The 18191-nt window shown below is 39.5% G+C and overlaps 1 protein-coding gene across 2 annotated transcripts in view; it reads right to left on the bottom strand.

Moving 5' to 3' along the window:
• Positions 1-18191, bottom strand: part of CNTN5 (contactin 5) — a 678480-nt gene that overhangs the window by 36351 nt on the left and 623938 nt on the right. The window contains exons 16-17 of one of the 2 annotated variants that reach the window (XM_075742340.1): positions 6481-6639; positions 5916-6065 (exon numbers count right to left, since the gene is read on the bottom strand). In XM_075742340.1, coding sequence (XP_075598455.1) covers positions 5916-6065; positions 6481-6639 — 309 coding nt within the window. The remainder of the gene's footprint in view (positions 1-5915; positions 6066-6480; positions 6640-18191) is intronic. The other variant, XM_075742341.1, reaches the window with a different exon arrangement.

Consider the following 18191-nt stretch of genomic DNA (forward strand, 5'->3'; position numbering starts at 1 on the left):
GAGTTAGTAGTCTCTTGTTTTTAGAGTAAGAAATGCCAACATGAGCTGCCCAAATTTACAGAGTTTTCTGATAAGCAATTGAGTCCAGATTTCCCAAGTCCCAATTCTATAGTTTAATTACACGGTCTTTCTTATTCTGCTGGAATCCTGTATTTATGAAGATATTTTCTCCACGGATATTTTTTGTATACATTCTGCAATATCTTGTCAAATAAAGCAAAATGAAACAAAATGTTGCTATTGCTCCACTTTTGGGCAAGATGAATTATTAAACTTGGCTTGAGCGCTTAAGAAAATGTTTGCTCAAGGTACAGTTACAGTTATTTATTTCTTTTACAGCTTTTTATATCTTTTAAGATACAGATGTCATTTGAAACCCAACTCTTCTTAGCTGTGAAAAGGTAAGGGTGGGGGGAAAAGGGCTTGTCGCCAGCTGGACAGAATTTCCTAACATGAGGACCAAACCAACAACATATTCAGTAATTTTTTCTTCTCAGTTGTTTTCCTCTGTCTCCCTCCCTCCCTCCCTCCCTCTCCCCTGCAGTACACATCTGGGGACTGGAGGGATGTTAAGTGAAAACCCTTTCAGTGCGTGAAAGGCCAGCCCTCAAGTTCTCGCCCTCCCAGGAAAACATTTCACATCTCGCCTGTTCAGGAATGAAATGTAAACCGTGCCAGCATCTCAGAAGCGGTTGACACTCTGCATTCAACTATTGGAATAGAAGGATGATCCAACTGCTCTCAGGATCTGCATTTCTGTTGTTCTCATTTCCTCTGTATTTTTAATATTTGTAATTCAGTACGAGGTAGAATTCAGTTCTGTTCACTGATAATAGTGTCGTACGTGGCTGCGGGCGCTCAGTCTGAATAGCCTCCAAATCACCACATATAGGACTGAAATCTCAAATGCTGTGGCGTATATGCCAGAGTACCAATTCCTTAGCTTTCCTGTTATGTCTTTTAGTAACACACACATTTGGGTTCTTTGTCGATATATCCTGCATACTAGTTTGATCCTGCAATATTATGTGTTAGTAGCCTATTTGTTCTAAATATACCCATGCAGTCAATGATTACCGTCTACTTTGTCTTGTCCTTTGGTTTTCCCTTGTGGAAAAGCACATTTTCTACAAAGGCTTAGTAGCCCAGGTAATAGTCTCCAAATGTCACAGATACAGCAAGTTATTCTTTTTTTCCAGAGCAAAAATAGTTATGAAAATGGGAAAAGATGAAACTTCTTTTATACAGGTCACAAACAAATAAAACACCACCACCAACAACAACAACAAAAAGCTACAAAAACAAAGCCAATCTGAAACAGGTAACCTTTTTCCTGGGACAGAGGCATTTCTTGTTATGCTATGAAGAAATTCTAGCTGAGAATAAGGGCAACTTAATGGAAAATGAGGAGTTATTAAAAATAAAGCCTGTGTTCAATCTGCTACTAATAGAGTGCATTACATTGTTACCTCATAAAATCAAGTTTGCATGCATGATTAGCAGGTTAAACTTTGATTCTACTCAATTTCTCTCTCCCCATGTTTCCCCATGAATAGATAATGTAATTGATGCTTTGCCCCCAGGCTTCAAATGCCCGACTGCCTTAGTGGAATGCCAGACATGTTTAAATTCATGTTATTGGCTCTTTTCACCTTGTGGACCTGTAAAATATGTATCAAGGCTGGAACTGACAGAAATGCAGCAGCTGGCTATAAGTTAGATGTGCCAGAAAATTGCGGTATTATCCATTCCGATAAAAGTAGCTATGAAAAGTAATCATGTTAACTAAATATGAACTAAGTAACAAGATTAGGGTTTAATTAGAAAATTAAAGCAAGTGGAAACCTGTTTGTTATTCTGTTGATTTCCTTACACCATCCCAAGTATTGCTTCCATGGGTATTTTTAGATAATGGACTATTATAAAATGTTGTTACTATCTTGGGGAAGAAGTGATAAAATAAGTGAGGTGTGGGGAGAGAAAAAGACTTTAGTCTCCAGTCAAATTAGCTTGTACCATTAAATTACAGATGCCGATTTCCATTTAAGTATAAAATAATGGAAGCAGAATCACACATTTGCTGCCTCTGCGGGTTGTCTACATGGCTATCATTCAGCCTTGTGGACCTCAACTCTCAGCTGAGCATGACCCACGGTCACCTTCTCTGCTGGGAGACTGCTATTTCTGGAGTTTTACCCATTGCAGGGGCAGCCTGCCTGTTGTCACCCGTGGGGCACATCTAATGTCACTGCAGACAGCCAGGTTTCTCTGCCTGGGTCATGAGTAGAGAGGTTGATGCCATGTTCTTTCTGAAATATAATGACCTTTCACATAGATGTCTTTTAAGAATTGAGATCTATGATTTTAGAACGAACCCATGTTAACAGAGATTTTCCCTTGAAGCTTTCAGATAAAAAAATTAGTAATAGAGAGATTCTGAAAAATAATAGATCACTGAGTAATACCCTAAGATAGCTGTTAATGTGCTGATTTGGAAAACCATATATGAAACCCAGTGAAAACTGTTACTAGCTTTCCCATCTCTTTGACTTTGGCATATGAAAACTATACCAAGGGTGATCATTTGCACAACCACTGAAAGAGCTGTGTCAGAGGACAGGGCTAAACAGGCTCTGGGCTTCAGGAATATCTGGAGACCAGGAAAAAGTGGCTGCCTGAGTGAGCCAGATCAGGAAGCCTCTGGTATTTCAGAGAGTGCCACAGAAATTATAAGCAGCATGCTATTTTGCAAAGAACTATATGTGTAACTTTTTTTTTCTTTTTGTTTAAAGCAGAGTCCATTGTGTTATTGTTCTGACTTTACAACTCTTTGCAGGTTCTAAAAAATTGGGAATTTATATCTTATTGTAACTCCTGTCTTCTCACTCCCTCTATAGAATAAAAAAAAAATGAGACCCCCATCTATCTCATTAAAACAACCAACAAACACAAACCCCAAAATCATTCACGACTGAAACAGAAACCAAACCTTTTCTTAAAGAAAAGTCTTTTGAAACTGAGGTGAGGACCATAGACTTCTACTGCACCATGCCGTGTTAAGCAGGCACACCAAATAAATTCAGCTTCAATTTCTCTGAAGGCTGTTAAGTTGTTTTACTGGCACCTGTCTGTATTTCAATGTCACGCTACAAAACATTCCCTTTTAACATGACATTTGTGCAGCTGTAACTCTGGTAGCAAAAAGGGATTCCCAACTGGGAAGCTGAAAGTTAACATCTAGTGTGGCCTTTTTCCTATTTGAACTAATATGTTACTGATTTATTATTCAAGAAGATCTGCATTATTGTCAGCTAGAGCGCTGTTTATCAGGAGGAGCCCCATGTACTGGAGTATAGATTTTCATTTACTGATCATTATTATGATTTATCAATTCATTTTTACAGAGTTAAAGTTGCAATGATTGTCCAAAGGAATACTGAAATGAATGTGCATGAAGAACACTTTCACTAGAGTTGTAGGAATATGTTTTAGGAAATACAGCCTTTGTTTGGTAAATGCTGGGAAAGAAGAAGAAGAAGAAACCAATAAAACATGACAACTAAATGAAATCTAACATTTTAAAACTTCAGATTGTGAGAAAAACATTCCCTCACAGCTTAAATGCATCTGGTTGATTAAAATCCTGAACCATCCTTTCAAAAACAGGGAACATATTCATAAATCTGAAAGAACGTAATCCCAGGGGTGCAACCTATTACAGGATAAACCTTTTTTGAGAATATTTGTGTCCTCTCTGATATGTACCACCTGAATAAATAGAGAACAAACATTTGGATCCAGCAGAATTTTCAGTGCCCGTGAAAAATGGTACAAAATCAAGGAACGAATAATGGTGATGAAATAATTTTATTTTTTTTTAAATCACTTGAGATGAAAATAGCTCATGTTTTTTATTTCATTTTCCTTTCCTCCTTTTCTTAATGGAACAAAGTATGTAGCCCCTGAAACTTCTGCTATAAAGTTGTCGAATTTCACACTGTGGGAAGCTTGCAGAAGTTGAGGGGGAGAGTTGGAAAGGACGCATCCTTCCGCATGCATGAAAGGGAATCAAATCACTTCAGTGCAGTTCTGTGATTGCACAGTGAAATTGAATATCAGCTAGCAACTACATGGTTATTTAAAGCAGAAAAAAAAAAATATGTCTTATTACAACTAAAGATAGGTTTGTTAGACTTCATCTGAAACAGCGCATCCAATTTTGGGTGCCACAATGAGAAAGACATTGATCAACTAGAGCGAGTTCAAGGGAGGCCGCTGGGATCATGGTAACTGGAGCACTTGCCTTGTAAGCAGAGTCTGGGGGAGCTGGGCTTGCTCAGCCTGGAGCAGAGCTGGCTTTGGGGGACCTAACAGCAGCCTCTGGTGCCTGTGGGGACGTCATTGAGGAGACAGAGATGGGCTCTTCATAGTGGTGTAGGGTGGGAGGGCAAGAGACAGTGGTCTTTAGCTGAAACAGGGGAAGTTCTGGCTAGATATATTGAAAGAAATTTCACAATGAGATTAGTTAACCTCTGGCACAGGTTGCCCAGAGAGGATATGCAATGTCCCTCCTTGGAGGTTTTGAGGACTCAATGGGACAAAGCCCTGAGAAACATGCTCTGAAGTCAGTTTACGCAGCTTTGAGCGGGAAGGCTGGACTGCAGATCTCCCAAGATCCCCTTCAGCCCCAATTATTCAGTATTCTGTGGTTCTGTCTAAGAAAATAAACAACATTCTGCTGTGAATGTTTAGGGGTGGCATATACACAGACCAGTGCTGAACTATGGAGCTGAGGCAGAAGATTAACATATCTTAAAAGATAAGAATTTTATTTCAGAATGAGAGAGGAGGACACATTTTGGCATTGCCACTTGCAATTCTTGTAATCTCCTTTAATGAGAAGACAGAGTAAAACACAACTGTTGTATTCATCCAGAATATCTACAACTACAAAATCAGTTATACTTTTAAATTCAAGTGGAATCTTTGAATTTGGTACTCTTCTATTCTGTATGATTAATAAACTACTTACAAATTATTCAGCTGAAGAAACATCAAAACAAAATCAAAACTCTCTAGGCCTCCTAAATAACAAAGAAAAATGAAGAATAATCTGAAAGTGTACTGAGATGCAGTTCTCTTCTGAGGCTTCATTGAAACCCTATCTATCTCTATGTCTTTCTGCCTCTTAAAATGTGTCTCTCTAGCTGCCTAGGGATTTTTTTCAGGTTTCCAATCCTTTATCTCACTTCATTCTGCCCAAGTTACTGTCAATGATTCCAAACTTTGCAAGACTACTGTAATTTTTGACACCCACATAGGATATAAAACATTTCTCCTGGGCTCCCACAGTACCATCCCAGTCAGAAATATAATGAAATGTCTTTAAATGTTAAATATGTTTAAATGTTTAAATTTTAAACAGTTCATGGTGGAATGTGCATGACAAAGAAACACTTAGAGCACAAGGTATTTCAAATTAACAGCTTCCCATGGCTTCCCTATCTTGCTGAAAAAAATTCTGTACACCATCAAGGAAAGAAGTTATGAGGAATAAGGGAGGAGAGGCTGCTTGGAAGCAGTTGTCTGAAGAGACTGAGAAGCAGCCTACAATTAAAGAGTAGTGGAAGCTTGCCAGAGGGCAGGCAGCAATGGCTTAAGTGTAAGATGAAGAGTAAGGCAGCGCGGATGGAGAAAGACAGCAGGGAATGGGTTTATTTGAAATTTCTGTAAATTAAACAATATTCCTGTAATTAAAACATACTGGCTCCTCATTACAAAGAATATCACCCTGAAACAGTGATGACTGAACACACAGATGTGTACCAGGAATAAGACGATAGTTCCATTACTATATTACAATAGTTGTTGTTTCTGGTAGTCTTGGAAAATTAACTTTTTTATCCTCTTCTTACCTGCTTCATTGGTTCTGATCACTCGAGATGGTGCACTTGGGTCTCCGGTCCCAATTTTGTTAGTTGCTACAACTCTGAACTCATATTCTACCCAAGGGTTCAGTTCGACAGCCATAGCAGACTCCATGTCACCACTTATCACATCTGGAACTGCAGACAGTAAAGAAATGTGTAGGTTACTCAGAAATCTGAAGCTCACACGCAGTATCTCAATGGCAAGTGCACTTTGTGATACAATATGGCCATTAGAAATGATAGACATCAAGGATCTAATATGTCAGAAATCACAGATAGGTTTTTGGCACTGCGGTGCTCCCAAAAAGATACAGATTGAAGGATAGAGGGGAGAGCTTTCTGCTTATTCACAGGCAGGTGTCTTTGTGTTGTCCTTTCAGAGCTGTTGCTAAGTAACGTGAAAGGAATGAAAAAAGAAAAAAAAAAATCAGTGCTTTTAATTTAACATTGTTCTCTTAAGAGTATCTGCTCCTGCAGTTGCCAGTGGTTATTACTGTGATGAGCAGGAGTTTTGAACAGTCTACTTGTGCTGTTTGAAAGTTTTTCTCACCTGTTTTTACGGTCTGCCAGCCAAGAGAAAATGGACTGCGTGCTTGCAGGTTGTAGAGGGAGATAGGGCTGTGATTGTCTGCCCCAGGACTCCAGGAGAGTGTTGCTGTGGTGTCTGTAATTTCCTCCACTATTACAACCCCTGGGGGACCAGGAGGACCTAGAAATAAAGTGGAATATTCAAAAAGACCACACCATTATTGTGGATGAGCAGCAATAATACAGGAGATGCATTCTGTAGGGACCAGCTGGAGTTCAATATCCATGAAATACAAGGGTTAAAATGCACACTACTACATCACGGAGATACCTCATTTCCATGATTTCTGCTGGTAAATTGTGATTGTTCCTACTCTTTAAATGATGCGTGGGTGAGTATCAATTAACTTGTCAGAGTGACAACAGAACTAGAAATAGAAACAGATTAAAAAAAAAATTCTCCATTATAATTGTTCTGAACCTAAAATTAAAGGAAAAAGGAGCAATGTTAAGAAGCATCCAGGCTAGACTGAACAGTCACAATCACATCTTATCTTTGTGTGAGACTTGTCAGCAGGAAAGACAAATAGCGATCAAAATGAAGCACAGGTGGATGTGCTTCTTGAAGAACAATAATATTAATACTAACTGAATCAAGAATACAGCATTCATCCTTTTTCTCAAATTCACTCATTCAGGGAAACTGCCTGGATTACCAACCTGCTGGAAGTCCATTAACTCTTTGATTGAAAGCTATTAAAACCAAAACAAAACCCGAACCTAAATATTTTGAAGGCTGGTAATTACTACGGTTCCACTAAAAACAAATAAAAACCCCCACAACAATTTCTCACGTGAGAAACGAAAGAATTATTTATTCCACTTAGCTGCACCAAATGAGAATATGCTAATCACCATTTGTATAGACCATGTGACTGATCCAATCAGTGAGGTCTCTGGTAGCAAACATGACTTTGCAAAGAAAAACGTGGCTATAAGGTCCCACTCCCACCCCAATGCTCTTCTTTAATTTTTCCTGATATTGATATTACTGGTGTTTGAAAACATCGTCCATTTGCACTTGCCAAACTAAATTGGAGGCAAGGTTCTCCTGGTTCAGGATCCTCTTGCACAGTTGTTGTAACCAAATGTTTAGGGGAAAATGTGCATCTCTGTCATGGGTAAATGCAGAATAAACATCTCTCTTGTGGTTTCTTATACTTGAAGGCTTATATAGGTCCTGGAGGACAGGACTTAATACTTCTGTAAAATATTATTAATAGCTATAATTATTTATGACAACTTTCGATTTTCTTGGCATCCAAAACCCCTCTGATTCTTTTCCATCCTCCTGTTGTTGAAGGCTGAAGTTTTGCTTCTGCTCCTACACAGACCGAGGACTGTGAAATCAGAAATGCACTACTGGACACCTTCGCCCAAAATGAAACTGCAGGAAGGGTGATGCTGCTAAACTTGCAGGACCCCAATGCTGTTTGGATGTATCATAAGCTGTAGTGGAGCAGGTCCTTCAGATACCTCCATTCCATGAGCTGTGGTGAGTGGTGCGGTCCCACTTGCTGAACTGTCAGAGCTCAGCACCTGCGGATCAGGGTGGCAAACACTTGGGTCTGGTGCTCCATTTGAAGTGGCAGCTGTAGCCAGGATTTCTGTGTTACTGAGCTCAGCAATATTACTTTTTGGTGCTATTTCATTCAAATAAATCTTTTGCTGGCTAGAATCCTTAGTCCATGAGTAGAAACAAATTTATCTGAATATCAAAGGCTAAAAAACCCCATTTTGAAATATTTTTAGTTTCTGGGATTTCTTCTCACTTGCAGCTGCAAACAGCTTTATATTTCTTCTCATAGGCCTTCAACAAAAGCATGTTTACATGAACTATGACAATAGTATGATCAGAGTTTTGTAATAGTTGGGCTCAATAGTTTCAGAGTGAAAGAGACATTGAATCCTTTAAATGAGAAATTTACACTATTCACTTGCCTGTGTTTACTTGGCAGTGATCTACAACCAACTAATTGACATTAAAATGTTGGAAATATATGGCATCAAGAAATAATAGCAACAAAAAAAGACAAATGGATGTTTGAAATTCAAGGGATTCAATTCTTTCCCTTCCAGGAATGGAAGGAATTCAGTAAAGTTTAGTATTATGGATGCATGATGGAAGAAGACTGTCTCCACAACACACTGCAATCCTCTTCACAGGAGCCCAGGGTACAGCTCTGGGCTGCAGGAAGAACAAGATTTTCCAGCTCCATGGGTGGTGAGCAGCTTCAGCGCTGGGAATGTCTCCTCCTTCCTTGCTCTGCCTGCTCAGCAGGCTTGACTTCGCTGCTGTCAGTGCCTTTCATTGAGGCACAAGCAGTACTGGGATAAGATGGTGCCCCCCTTTAGACACCTTGTGACTCGGCCTTCTGGAGTCCCATCTTCATTTGCAGTTAAATGGCCTTGCTTTTCTTCCTGGGAGAAAGCACAGCAGAAAGATGTGTCTTCTGCACTCCTGCCTTCCTGCCGAGTGTTTGCTGTTCTTTGATGGGAAGCACCAGGTCAGGCCTTCATCTCAGAATAGCAAGTCCTGGGGCTAATTTAATAATAGGGTGATCTTCAATCTCCATCATCTATTGTTTCAGGCTATCTGTTGATGTAGGAAAATACTAGTGAAATTTTTATTTGTAGCCATGAGGGAAAGTTTAAAGGAAAGCTAGGATCTTGATAAAAATCATATGCTTTTACTGGGTTGCAGCCTTAGGCCCAGAATTATATCATGGTCTCAAGCACAAACAAAATTAAAGGGAAATATTTTAGTATTTTTCCTCTATGACAATATTTCTCCCATGCGCACTAAAGGTTGTTAAAGAATTTCTAGCCACTACATTATAGGCAAAAGAACAAGCGTCTTGCTTATATAAAAATATGTAAAATATATTCATGCAGATGTCTCCTTCTAAATTCTCAATATATTTTGTTGTTGGAGTTCTCTCATGTTTTTTAAACCTTTTAAATGCATTCCTAGTCATGAAAATGTGTCATTATGCTTTCTGAGATGTGTGCTCTTACAGAGTCTGCAGGATGACTGCTAAAAAGCATTTCCATTTCCAACAGCAGGCATTCTTGAAAGCGGATTAATAAAGGACAAAAGCCTCAGTGATGACAAATGTATGACAGTTAGCCAGGACCTGAGTGCTATGCAGATGTCACTCATTTTTGTAGAAATCTCATTAAATTTTATGCTTGGATGTAATCATTCATGGTGTCAGCCGAATGGCTAATGCAGAGAAGCTTTTCTCCCAAGGGCTGTGTTATTGTTCAGGATCTCTAAAACAATTTTTTAGTTGAGAATAGCCAATTGAGGAAAAAATGGCTGGTCTGCTCAAAAGCTTCTCTGGAAACTACACAGAAAATGACTGGTCATAAATGCACGACAGTGCAGTCGACCTACATAGAGAAGACATTTGGGGCTGCGATAGGCTCTTATGTGGCTCTAGGAGCACTGGAAACCCAGCGTCAAGGATATTAGTCAGTTATCTTCTTTCAGAGCAATTCCATAGATTGATACTTCATTTCAGGACATGCGTGACTGCATTTTGGCAAACTTGTTTTATGTGTCTTTTTATTGTTGGAATGATCATCCTGAGAGGTCCTTTAGATTACTTGCCATGGCACAATGTTAATGTGAGAGTTCTTGAAAGACTATTACCAATAATAGCTGTAGTCATTCAGTGAGGCAGTGCCCTTTCCCTGTATCCCAGAGTGTGCGCTGATTTACTCCACTGCAGCCTGACCAGGATAATTCTTAGTTTTACCAAACAGCTAAGAAGTCTGATATGTAGCAGTTCATGAACACGGATTTCTTGACCTGAAGATTTTGCTTTCTGAATGACATGGTGTACTGACTTGTCATCAAGAAGATGAGAGGTCAAGAAAGAGGAAAAGAAAGAGGTAGCATCTACAGAATGATGGAAAAGGTGCTTGAGAAAACAGGAGCTTGGCTGTTTCTTGTAGTTTAAGTCCCTTTTACTGTGCCCACCTACAGCAGATGAAGTGTTTGCACATGGTGGGGAACGAGAGGATGGAGAGAAAGCTTGACCTATAGTGAGTGCAATAAGTACCATGGCTTCAGTGGATACATCCATATTGCCATTCCCTCCACGTCTGGTGTACCCAAGTGATTTCTGTAAGGCAGCTACATAAGGGCCTTGGGCAGATAGAGAGGTTATACGCTAACCAGTGGCAGGACAAATAGGGAGGTTAGACTCAGGGACGGAAGGTAAGAAAGAGAAGACATTGATGTTCCAGCCTGAAATAGTCTTAACTCATTCCATTGATGAGGGTCAGGAGAAATCCCTGGTGTCCTGCCTGAGAAGGCCTTTGGTGGTATGTATGTAATTTTGTGCTCCTTTGCCCTGATGACTTCTCTGCTTTCTACAAACCTAAAAATAGGGAATTTGGGCAAGACAGCCTTGAAAGCTACAGAGCTTTGTGAGTTCAGATGCCAGACTGCAGTCCAGAACCTCTGAGCTGGATCTTTGTGCAGTGGCAGTTGTGACTTCACACAAAATATATGGACAGTACAAGGAACATGAACTGAAATATCACCTTAGGAAGAAAAGCACCAGTAGCCTATGAATCACATTGTGAATGTACTAGAAAGTCCCAAATAGAAGAAGAAACTGAGTTTTAGATGTGCCTCTTTCATTGGCTTGTCCTACTGACTGCCTTTAGCACTGCAGGGCATCACTTGCCAGCTGTCCCTATTCTGGTCCACACTGCCTCCTTCACCCTCTGCACAGTGTGGGCACCAGCACTCCCTGAACTGCATGGGTTTCTTTCAGGCACTGAGTCTGTGAACATCACCACATCTGATTAGTATTTTTGTACTTGTTTCTAGCACTTTTTTTGACTGAAGCTATAGATAGGAGCTGAGTTGACATTTGTAAAAGGGTTTCTTATACAGAACAAAGGGCCTTTTTAAACTCTTAAAAAAAGTTTTTAAAGATATGAATCTCTTTCCCTTTCACTGAAGATATTATAACAAAGGTCCTGTTAGAAGATCAGATTGCTGGAAGTGTTTTGGTCTAGAATATGTGGGTTAAAGGGCTGATGCTCCATCTACAGCAGTGTATGATCTAATATTGTAAATGTTTCAGCTACACTGACATACTGAAAAGGGCCAAAGCACAGGTCTGAGCTGTAGGACTGGTCCTATGTGTTATTATGTTGTCAGCCAGTCCCTATCGCAATTTCAGCCCCGTGCAATTATGACTTTCCCAGCCAATGCCTTGGCACAATTAATGGATTGCCATAGGCTGGGGCAGATCCCCACAGGCAGTTTGTCATGTCCATCCTGTTTTAAAATGGGAGAGGGACCAGGAATGTAGCTGTGCGGATGGGAACTCTGCTGTACCCGTTGGCCTCAGGGAGCAGTTTACTATTATGGACATATTCTGCGAGTCCAATTAATGGGGTCTGTGCTTAGGGCATCTTCCTGGCCTTTGCTACAGCTCAAATGTAATTTCAAGGACCAGCAAGAATCTGCCGAGCTTGTTTACGTTCCATTTAATAATGTTGTGTCTGATGGCCTTTAAACCCAAGTGCTTGTCTTTAAGTTTTATTGGCAATATCACAACTGAAAGGAGCAGTGTGGTCAACCTAACCAGCAGTTCCTGTGTTATATTTGCTCCAGGTCAGTGGAGTTCAGAGGAAACATTACTTCTCCAAAAATATATCATAAGGTAGGATTTCTTGCTTAGATGATTGGTAGTTTTGCCAGCCTACAAGATGAATAGCTTTAACCTTTTTTTATTTTTAGACCACAAAATGTGTACTCTTAAACCACAGTTTGTAGTCACAAAAGCTTTCGTCCCTTCACATCACAGGATTGCTCTTTACTCCCTCTCAAGATCTTACAGATTCCAGGTAGCTGTTTGATCTTAAAGCTTATTTTACTTACAGTAGGCATGCACAGTGCATTGGGTTAGCTTTCCGTGCACAGTTTTACAATACATGTTATACATTGTAGAAGAAAGCCGATTTTCATCTTGTTTTTAAGGAATCTTCTGCTGTGAATGTTATACTACTATTTGTATAGTTCAAAGGATTTTAATTAGTTTTGTATATGCTAATAATTTTCCAAGGGTGCACAGCATTGACGCAGAGAATTAAGACTGGACATTATTTTTTTCTTCCTCTAGAAAAGCACAATGTCTACTGACATCCATAACAATAGAAAACACATTTTGAGTAGTAAGAATAAAAAGGATCATAAAAGCAAACAACAGTGAACAAACTATTACTAAAATACCCAGAAATATCTGGCTTCTAAATCTACTAAAATTCTCAAGTATAGACTGACGAGATAGTACTGGAAACAAAGTAATTTGGATTAATGCTTAGAGAGCAAAAGCCTATTCGTAACAGAACTGAGATCTATAACTTATTTATCTTTGAGTTTCTCCTAAAACATATTTTATAACGTATGTGTAATGTATAAAATATTTTTATATAAATAAATAAAATATTTAAAGTACTGGATGTACTGAAACAATCTTTTACATAATCATTGATGAATGCAAGGAAACATGCAGAAATAATTTCTCTGCTTTTTATTTATTATTTGACCTCTTTTTGTTGCAGAAGATGGCACTTTTTGTTAGTTAGCACTTCAAATTAAAAAATTGAGCACACTTGCCTGGCTACTGGATTACTGTAGTTCCCCTGCAAAGAGCTAATGATCTTTTTCTTTGCTGTGGTCTCCCAGACTTAGTTACCTTGTAGTGCCAACTTTGCTACCGGTTACAGTTTACACTGTTTACACTGCACAAAGTCAAACATTGAATAAGTTATTTTGGGACTAGTACCCTTTGTTCCTTTGCAAAAGCAGAGATCAGGCTGCACTGTAGCTAGAACAAATGGAGCAATCTGAAATAAAGTTTTGTAATTTGGAGATGAGCTGGCTGCTCCACAGGCTGTTGTAAGACAGAGTCATAGAATCATAGAATCATAGAACGGTTTGGGTTGGAAGGGACCTTAAAGATCATCTAGTTCCAACCCCCCTGCCACAGGCAGGGACACCCTCCACTAGACCAGGTTGCCCAAAGCCCCATCCAACCTGGTCTTGAACACTTCCAGGGAGGGGGTATCCACAACCTCTCTGGGCAACCTGTTCCAGTGCCTCACCACTTTGTAACAGTAAAGAATTTCTAACATCTAATCTAAATCGACCCTCCTTCAGCTTAAACCCATTACCCCTTGTCCTGTCACTACACTCCCTCATAAACAGTCCCTCACCAGCTTTTCTGTAGGCCCCTTCAGGTACTGGAAGGCCACAATTAGATCTCCCCGGAGCCTTCTTTTCTCCAGGCTGAACAATCCCAACTGTCTCAGCCTGTCCTCATAGGAGAGGTGCTCCAGCCCTCTGATCAGCTTCGTGGCCTCCTCTGGACTCTCTCCAACAGCTCCATGTCTCTCCTGTACTGGGGCCCCCAGAGCTGGATGCAGTACTCCAGGTGGGGTCTCACAAGAGCTGAGTAGAGGGGCAGCATCACCTCCCTCGACCTGCTGGTCACACCTCTTTTGATGCAGCCCAGGACACGGTGTAATGCAGTGTGTAATGCAGCATCTAGCATCTGTCTGAGTAGTTTGCAATCAATGCTACTTACTCTTTTGGGTATAACCAGCTTTGCAAGACCAATTTACAAATAGGACTTAAGTGATGGAATTTATTTGACAACTTAAAGTTACTGAACCCAGTAATTTATTATGATAAAAAGCTTTCATTTATGAAATAAATACTAAAATATTGGAGACTTGGTACCATTGATTAGGCATGGAAGCTTTCACAAATGTAAAAACCCCCTTTAACTTCACAACCTTGTATTCCTGACTCAGTCAATGATGATCTTAAAAGAAATGTGATACCAGAAAGGATAACTGTGAAAAATAACCTACATTGGTGCTTGTGGTGTCACTATCTTCACTAACAATATAGAGGTTTATATAGGAAATATCACTCAGTTCTAAATGTTTGAACCACTGTTCCCATCCACATCAGATAATATCATGGTAAATTTTGCAGCCATCCTCTAGTCTTCGAGAAACTCCCCGGTGTTGTTGGAAACTGTTGCTGCACCAGGGGCATCACTCACCTCACTGCAGGTGAGAGGGATCTCTACTCTTAACAGACAATAGGAAAACTCATGCTGATCTTTGTGAAAGCATGTAAGACTCCTGTGTGATGTTCCCAGCTCTCACTATTTTTCTTTGCTGAGCTGTTCAGATGCTTTTCTAAGCCAGCCCTCCAAACTTGCAGAAGAAAGAGCAAGGAGTATACAGTATCTGGTTTTGGTGGGAGATTTTTTACTCCAGCTTTTCTTTATTGGAGTCTATGGCAAAGCAACACCTTAAATGACTTCTTTAGAAACTGGTTCAAGGCCAAAGGGATACTTTGCCAATAGGGAACCTGAGAAGTAGCCTTCTGCACTTAGCTATAAGTTCTGCTGGTGTTCTTCGAAACCTCTCTGTCTATGAGTAACAGGTTTTGTAGTGATGGATTAAATAAACTCAAAGTGAAAAACACTGTTGTCTTTCTTAAATGTAGTTGATTGGACCAAAGTAAGGTAATAAAGATTAGCCCCTTCACAGTGTCAACCTTTTTTATGACAGAAGTATTTGGTGGTTTAAATGTCTCTACAGTGAAACATGGTGGAAGCACAGGATCATGAAGATATCATTGTAATGAAAATATTAATGCACAGATTGCTTCAAATTTCTACAGCATAATGGGGAAATAAGAATATAATAAGCCCTCTCTGGAACACCAGCTTTAAAAAACAAATTAACTTACCAAGCAGGCATTGTCTTGAGGAAAGCTGACACATAGCTGGCTACAAGATCACCTGAGACATCTGTGAGATGCAAGTCTCCTTGCTGGTACTTGGGTGTTTGGTAACCATGTTTGTGATCATATCATTAGCATCAGAACATGACATGCATATTTATCCTGTATTAGAGCCTTCTGCTTTGGTAATCACTTCTTTGTGAAAAATCAGTATAGACACCTTGACTACTGGAGTGCCAATGATAGATGGAAAACCAGCCAAGCTGAAACATTTTGCTATTCTGCTTCTCTACTACTTAATATTCACTGAAAACTGAAGATCTGAGTGGATAAATAAAGGCTGGTAGCCAGACAAAGCACGTGACATGGGAAAACTATTCTTGGACTGATGTCAAGAATGGGACTGACATTCATAAAAATCATAAATCACTTCTGCTTCTTAAATGGCTGATGACTTCATGTGCTAGGGCAAACATTTGTTGACTGTGTAGTGAATATCTATATTCTCCTGTAAACATCCTTGTTTGCATGGCAAACAGCTGTTCTGCACATATTTTCCTTGGGTGAGCAAACAACAGAAGGCATAAATGAAGTGAAATCAGGCAATGACTTGGGTGTCAGGAATGTAAGTCCATAGCTGTGATTTTTGTTGTATTCATTCACTTCGCTAACACTATTTCTTTGACCATCAGACATACATAACTCCTGTTATGGGATTCCTCTGAAGTAGCTCGTTTGTGCGGGCCTGGTGCCAGAATAGTTACCACCCTATGTGAAAAGCTGTTTTCTCTTCTGGATGTCCTTGAGCTGTACCAGCCTGCCCTACATGTCTTCTGCTGCTGCTACAGGCTCTGATGACTGTCTTCCAGAAGATCTTGCAGCAGTATTTAAGACTTCACCCCTATCTGCCTCATTGCCTTGCTGGAGGGCAAATCCGGTGCAGAAGGCACGTGGCTGTTATTTAGCTTTCCCCTTTCCCAATACACACTTCAGTGTATTGGCTTAAGCTGTTGACAATGGTTCCCCTGAGCACTATGCTAATTTTTTTGGCACTAGTCAACTCAATGAAAGAAGCAAATATTTGGGTTTGCTGGACATACCCTAAAATGTCCCCTATATAGTCAGGCTCTCATTTGTTTATCTCCTGACTTCTGTGCTCTTGGCTACTCTGCCTCAGAAAGGGGGTTGAACACATCTTGATCCCACCTAATCTACCGCCTTTAGTTACAGAATGCTCTTGAGGAGAGACAAGTATGATTTTGAGGCTGGGTCTGAGACAGCTAAAAAGAGATATCCTACCTTGTATATGAGCATTGCAGTTACTGAGCTAAGCTGTAAGTGGTTGGCATTGCCTCTTCTGCTTTAAATCAATCCTGGCTTTTGAGTTGAATCCTCTCTCCATCCTCCCCATATTCAGAGAGTAAAGGATGTCTCTGGGGAGTTCCACAGAGCAAAGGTCTATCTAGAGGGGATGGTGGATCTCAGATAGATGAATAAAAGATCATGACATTTTTTTTTAGGTACCTAATAATAAGAACAACTTGTACTGCTGAATTGCAAAGAATTTTGTAGAACTATATTTTCAAGAGGAAATGATTTTATCCTGTAGTAGCCTACATGAATATGAACGGGTGATGTCAGGTATGTTAGGACAGCAGACCTCTGAAGGTCACTGTTGACTAGGATAAAACTACTGAAATACATGTCATTCACAACCCATTTCAAGATTAATATGCAAGACACTTAAGTTGGAAAGCTAAAGTACTGCTTGACAGGTCCAGCTGCCAACAGAACGTCTCTTCCTGATGAAATCCGCATTACTGGTAACATTAGAAAAATGAAACAGAAAGGAAAAATAATTAACTTGGGCTGGAAAAACAGCATTTAAAGAGCAGAGAAATTACTTGGGATCATTAAAAAGTTGTTTCTTACTTTAATATACATAATTTAATCACATTTTTGAAGCACTTAGAAAAGTAATTAGGTTTTGTTTTGAGTAGTAGGTGCTGATGGGACTTGAATCTTGGTTTTGTCCAAACATGATCTGGAATATCTTTTGATATGTAGTTTTGAAGTGTTCCTGAAAGAGATTCACTACATAAAAATCATTATGGAAATAAAATCAGACGTTATTTCACTGCAACTTAGATAAAATCAAGAACTGTGAGGTAGTGAATTTGAAAATGGCTTGAAAATGGTTTTTAAAAAATCTATATCCCATTGTAGAAACTTGCAGAATAGAAACTTGCTGCTGTCTTAATTTCTTTTGTTGTTCACACACATACACACACATACATACATAAGTATTAAATTCAGAAATCTTCTTGCACCGTTAATTACTTTCTTGTAAGTAATTAGACTGAAAAGAATTGAAATTTACTTGGCACTATTCATTCTCTATTCTTCAGGTTGTCTTTTACTGGTGACATTATTGGAATTTAACTTCTACTGTATAACACAGAGCAAAGAAGAAGAAGAGCAAAAATAGTGACACAGTTAGTTCCCCGGCGTATATTCAAGGAATCTTCTAATAGAGCAGCTAGCAAGAACAGTTTCAGAAGAGAAAAATATGGTTTAAGGATATTCCATGTTTTCTCGAAAATAAATGATACTGAGACATTGCAATTGCTTGAAAATGCAGTGATGAATGTCTGTCTGCTGAAGATCAGCATGTTTGTTATGAGCAATAGGAGTCTGCAACGAGGTTGTTTCTCTTTCCTCCATCTGAAGAGGCTGCAGCAAGGTATAGCTCTCGTCCAAGCCACTTATAATAAAGTTCTAGAAAACTGTCCTTTGACTTAAAAATAATGCACCAGTTGAACACATAATTCAGTATAAATTTAGTCAGTTTGCTAATAGTCAATAATTCTGATATT

The sequence above is a fragment of the Balearica regulorum genome, chromosome 1, assembly GCF_011004875.1.
Source record: "Balearica regulorum gibbericeps isolate bBalReg1 chromosome 1, bBalReg1.pri, whole genome shotgun sequence".
In the NCBI taxonomy this organism is placed as follows: domain Eukaryota; kingdom Metazoa; phylum Chordata; class Aves; order Gruiformes; family Gruidae; genus Balearica; species Balearica regulorum.